At 46.2% G+C, this 6000-nt stretch overlaps 1 protein-coding gene across 1 annotated transcript in view; it reads left to right on the top strand.

Annotated features, from left to right (window-relative positions):
* Positions 1-6000, top strand: part of ITGA9 (integrin, alpha 9) — a 369261-nt gene that overhangs the window by 277963 nt on the left and 85298 nt on the right. The window contains exons 19-20 of the mRNA XM_010835514.1: positions 915-1001; positions 4564-4643. Coding sequence (XP_010833816.1) covers positions 915-1001; positions 4564-4643 — 167 coding nt within the window. The remainder of the gene's footprint in view (positions 1-914; positions 1002-4563; positions 4644-6000) is intronic.

Here is a 6000-nt window from a genome sequence, read left to right as displayed (position 1 = left end):
TTCCTCGTGCCTCAGTCTGTAGAGTCCAGCCCAGGCTGGCTACTCTTGGAACTCCCTCCTTGCCCTTGCACCCAGCCCCAACTCTGGCAAGGCTTGCTGGGGAGGCAGCTCAGCCCTCACTGATTCAGACTGTGAAAAGAATCCCTGTGTTTTCCCTGGTGTGATTTTCTTAGCATTTGTCTTTCCTCAGCTAAGATCTTGAGAGGCAGGATTAGGGTGTGGGTATAGGAGAAAGGGGTCAGGAAGGTGACTTGGATGTCTTTTAATCCAAACCTAAGGAGACATCCCAGAGAAGGCAATGGCATCCCACTCCAGTACTTTTGCCTGGAAAATCCCGTGGATGGAGCAGCGTGGTAGGCTGCAGTCCATGGGGTCGCTAGAGTCGGACACGACTGAGCGACTTCACTTTCACTTTTCACTTTCATGCATTGGAGAAGGAAATGGCAACCCACTCCAGTGTTCTTGCCTGGAGAATCCCAGGGACGGGGAAGCCTGGTGGGCTGCCGTCTCTGGGGTCGCACAGAGTCTGACATGACTGAAGCGGCTTAGCAGCAGCAGCAGCAGCCGCAAAGAGACATCCAGCTCACAAATGGCCTGGCCCATTTCACTGGGAGAACATCAGGGTTCAGAACCAAAGGGTTGGTTAAGAATGAAGAGTGGTTTTGTCCTCTGTGCTTGTCTTCCCAGGGAACCTCTGGCAAAGGAGTGGGGAGGTGTGCAGTCAGAGGAGGACCAGGGACTTGGCCTGGCAGGGGTTCCTCATTCCAGTGCAGCCAACCAACAGTGACCGTTGTCTGAGAACTTTCCAAAAGAAGAACTGTGTCTGCTAAAGTCTGGATTTGCCTCCCTGGGGCTCCTTCCACACACCTGTCTTGATGCATCCAGCCCATCTGTTGATGCTTTTTGTCTTTCAGGAGGAAATGGGCATTTCCTGTGAACTGCTAGAATTGGACTTCCTCAAATGCAGTGTGGGATTTCCTTTCATGAGGTCAAAGTCAAAGGTAAGGGACAGGGACCGGACACTTCCTTGGCAGCAGCCTCCAGCCCATCCCATCAGCCACTGACTCTGCCAACTGCCTCCCTGAGGTTTCCTCCACGACCCCTGCCTCCCACAGCAACCGGAGTGGCCAGCCAAGTCCTGCCTGGGCACAGCCAGCCACATCAATGACCATCGCTAAGTCTACTCCAGGTTAGCCGTGGACATGTGGTCTTTCCCCTTGGTCCACATGACATACGTCAAATGTGAGACACACACAATGGCCTTTGTATGTTGTCGAGCACCATCTGGTTGGCCTGACATATTTTTTCTGGGACATCGCATGCCACTTTGAGTTCCTGAGACCACTTAGGAGAAGATGTGGTCCTGGCTAGTGATCTATAGTCCGGGCTGCCACTCCTCTGGGCACTCACAAATTTTTTTGAAGAGACCTCTTAAAATTCTTAAAACATACACAATCGTTTATTCAGAAGAATTCAAGAAATTACAGTCATTTTGGCATTTATAAGGAGCTAAATTTTCTAAGCTCAAACAATAATATGGTTTAGCTGATTTGGAGATTCATGGAGCATTCTAGTATGTGGCATCATTTTAAAAAGGTGCAAACATGTAGAAGATGCGATTTTTGGAGGCAAAACTAGACCCTAAAAGATCAGGCAGATCTGCCTTTTAAAATGGAGGCTGTTTTCCCTGCTATGATTTGAAGGAAATTTTGTGTTCCTTTGTCTACCTTTTTCCTCCACTTAAAAAAGAAAATTTAATCCTTTTCTCCTGCCTATATCATGAAATTGGGTCATTTTAATATCTAAGGCTTTTCGTTCCTAATGTATACTAGCTGTTTTACAAACCAGTTGTTAGAACATTCTTGTAGGAAGGTTTGCTCATTTCTTAGCAAATCTCTTGAACCCCTCAGTCTCGTTGAATGTACCCACTCCAATCTACAGTGGTTGTTAGCTCTGTGATTCCTCAGCCCTTTTCTGGCTCTGATCCTCATTCTGTTCACATTCATCCCAGGAGAAGGGAAACCTCAAGAGGTGGCTTAGAAACACCTGGCAGAATTCGGGTCAAGTCCCATGAGATCCCAGGTAGGGTTAAGATGTAGGAGAAGGACCCTGAGCCCTAGGCATCATTGTCTATAGTAAAATATATGCCCCCCCACACACAAAAATGTAATTGAAATCTTTTGAGCAACAGGAAACAGACTTAATTGAAACACTTTAAAAGTAGCCATCTTGTTGTAAAATTCAGCCTCCATCCCAAACCTAGGGTGCATCTTGCTAGTTTTAAAGATACTTTGAAAGGATATCGAAGATGCTTCCCTGGTGGCTCAGTGGTACAGAATCTGCCTGCCAATGCAGGAGACACAGGATGTGTGGATTTGATCCCTGGGTTGGGAAGATCCCCTGGAGAAGGAAATGGCAAACCACTCTAGTATTCTTTCCTAGAGAATTCCATGGACAAAAGAGCCTGGTGGGCTACAGTCTGTGGGGTCTCAAAAGAGTTGAACACAACTTAGCCACTAAGCAATAACAATTTCATAGATGGATCCAGGATCGATCACTTCCCATGAAAAAAAAAAAAGGTGAATAAATGAATACAATAAAAGGCCCCTGACTTCTGGGGCCTAAATTTCATTAGAATTCAATAGCTCTCAAAATAGTCATTGAGCCAACAGAAGAATGGATGTTGAATGTTGGACTTTTTTTTCCAACTTGGTAATGTCACTACCTTCCTCCCACATATAGAAGTGAACACCTGTAGCAAGGCTGAACCTGGAGGCAGGAGGTCTGGGGGTGAGTCCTTGGAGAAAGCCCAAGAAGCAACCCAGCAGGGATGGGGCTCCCTCTATCCACAGCTTGGCTTGTCCTTCCCTTTCCCTTAGACCTGTGAGTTGTCTGACTTCCGACCATCTGCTAAGCCTCATGACCACATTATCTGCTTACTTTGCTGGCCATATATTTCAGTCTGTCACGACCAGCCTGCCTGGTTCCTGACTTTCTGCTCTCTCAGGCTGCTGGCTCTCGTTGGCCTCATGCCCAAATCTTTTGCTTTTCACCTTACTTTGATCGTTAGAGCGTTTAATTCAGATCTCCTGCTGGGTCAAACTCTTTGCTGAGACAAGACCCCTGACTTTCCCATCATTTGTGTTTTCCAGCTCTGTTTCCTGTTCTGTCTCCACTCCCCACCCTCACTGTAAGCTGACAGGTCTCACCACAACAGAAAGTCTAGAAAGGATGTCCAGTGTCCACTCTAGTTGTGGTCCAACATTCATTACTTTCAGGTAGCGGTCAGTTCAGTAGAATCTAGCGTTGCAGATTTAGACCATTGCCTAGAATTCTTCATAAAGGAACCCAAATATTTATATATTAAATAAGTCATGCTGAAGCTGAAACTCCAATACTTTGGCCACCTCATGCGAAGAGTTGACTCATTGGAAAAGACCCTGATGCTGGGAGGGATTGGGGGCAGGAGGAGAAGGGAACAACAGAGAATGAGATGGCTGGATGGCATCACCGACTCGATGGACGTGAGTTCAAGTGAACTCCGGGAGTTGGTGATGGACAGGGAGGCCTGGCGTGCTGCGATTCGTGGGGTTGCAAAGAGTCGGACACGACTGAGTGACTGAACTGAACTGAGACTCCCAAAACTTGATGGAATTTAAGGATCATTTTGTCCACCCTCTTCTTTTTTATTGAAATGCAGAGATCAAGTATCTGGCCAAGGTCACACAGTCAGTTTGTGGTGGAGCCTGGCTCTATAAGCCCCACCCAAGCAGTCCTCCCCCATTCCCACACCTGCCCGATGTGAACACAGTGAAAACCATTTGCTTGAGAAGGTGCTCCCCAAATCAGAGGATGGTCACTACTGGCAGCACCTGAGATGCTTTTAGGTGATGCGTGGACACAGCGCTAAACAGCATTGACTGACAGTGAGAAAGCTACTACCTGTTCAATGCTCTTTCTATCCTAACCTTTTGCAGGTGGAAGTCTCCAGTAGCGCTGCAATGTCTCTATCGCTTGTTTATCTCCCTTTTATCAAAACAGAGCAGACCTGAGGCTCAGAGCCTTCAGCAGGCAACAGAATTCAACATCACTTTGTTTTCATTATTTCTTTTTATGATGACCTCCTCTTTATGGCAAGTGATCCTGGATTCCCACCTGTGATAGTGATATACATTCTTCTCTTTAAAATAGTCTTTAAATAGAAAGAGTGAGGCAGTAAAAATACAAAGTACTTATCACAGGTGATATGATAAGCAGATGTGGCAAAAATTGGGATGATGGTGTGTGAGTGAAATTTAGGAAGTCCTGGTTTAAGAGTTCAAGCATATTGCTTCCTAACGAGAACCTCAGTTGCTAAAAAAGACAACATGCCTCTCGCCAGAGTGGGCTCTGGGCTGGTTTTTATTGCTAAAGTTGTATCTCTGGCCCAACCATCAGAAAGAGATGCATAAACCATAAAGCTTATCGTGCAAATGAGCATCCAGAGGTCATAAACTGCAGAAGACTGTAGCATTTAAGTTTGGAATGCTGGCTAGCGCCAAATGTCACTTTCTTTTCCCATAGTATGAATTCAGCGTGATCTTTGATACAAGCCACCTGTCTGGGGAAGAGGAAGTTCTTAGCTTCATCGTTACAGCTCAGAGGTAAGAGGGATTTAAAATTTTTTTCTAAGATGAGAGATTTATGGGACCAAGCAAGGTCATGCCCTGGTCATGCTTTGATGATTTTGCCTGAACAGACTCTGAGGAGGAAGGAACAGCTCAGTGATAAAGCCCCAAATGACTGCATGGAATTGGGTCTCTTAGGGATGGTGCTTGTCTCCTTCTGCTTGTGCAGACACCAGGTCAGACGGAGCTGGGGAAAACTGGGGATCGTCCAGTCAGAGGTAACAATTTTACAACTGAGGAGAGACTGGCCCGGAGAGGTCAGGATTCCAGCCCAAACTCATGTGTTTGGAACCATTCACGGATGTCCTCTGTGGGTGCGCTGTGGTCAGTCACTTCTCGTGGTATGTGGTCATTGTGCTCTAGCATCCCTTGATGCAGGGACAGGGCACCTGCAGCCTGAGGTCCCGGCCAAGCCTGTTGGTGGAGTCCCCAAAAGATGGTCCTCAAGAGAGAGCTTGTCCTAGGAACCAAGTGGACAGATAGAGAAGGGGACTGTGCAGTAGTGATGTCTTCCCTCGGGGCTGCGCTCCTGCCTCTCTCACACACACACCAGTGTGGCCAGGGGTGCCTGGGAGGGGCTTTAGGCTAATAAACTGCCCACACAAGCCAGAGTCCACACTTGCCTCGAAGTACCTACCGTCTGAGTAGGGCTTGACTGGGATGGAAGGAGAAGTATTTAGGTGGATGAATAGGGAGACACAAGCTTTGATTGTATAGATTGGATAGGCAACCTTTTTACTTGAATTTTAATTTAGAAATGATTTTAAACTTAACATAAATGTTGTGAAGGATAGTACAAGGAATTCCCGTACACCCTTTCTACAGATTCACTCAGGCTTGACACTCTGCCTCTTTTATTTTGTTATTCTCTTTCTGTGTATGGTTTTTTTCCCCTTAATCATCTGAAAGTAAATTGCAGACATCATGCCTCTTTACCCATGAGTACTTTCACATGTACTTCCTAAGAATGAGGCCATTCTCTTAAATAACCCTGGTAGAGTTATTAAATTCAGGAGCTGTAACTCTGATGCAAGGCTGTTATCTAATCTCTAGCTCACTTTCTAATTATCCCAAGAATGACTGTGTAGCCATTATTATACTGGTCCAGAGTCTGAATAAGGATCAGGCATTCAATTATCATGTTTTTTCTCTAGTTGCCTTAATCTTCAAGCCAAAATGTCATGCCAAGAGGCCTAGGTCCATCCCAGAGGTGGTCTGGAGATCTGAACCAAACACTCAGAAGGGCAAGATCAGGCAAAATGCACAGAAAAGAAAGGTGGTGAGATAACAAGATCAGGAATCTCATGACTAAGGGAGGCCTGGAAAATGGAAG

The sequence above is a fragment of the Bison bison genome, unplaced genomic scaffold (genome assembly GCF_000754665.1).
Source record: "Bison bison bison isolate TAMUID 2011002044 unplaced genomic scaffold, Bison_UMD1.0 scf7180017864043, whole genome shotgun sequence".
Taxonomy (NCBI): Eukaryota; Metazoa; Chordata; class Mammalia; order Artiodactyla; family Bovidae; genus Bison; species Bison bison.
This window is presented reverse-complemented; position numbering and strand designations above follow the sequence as displayed.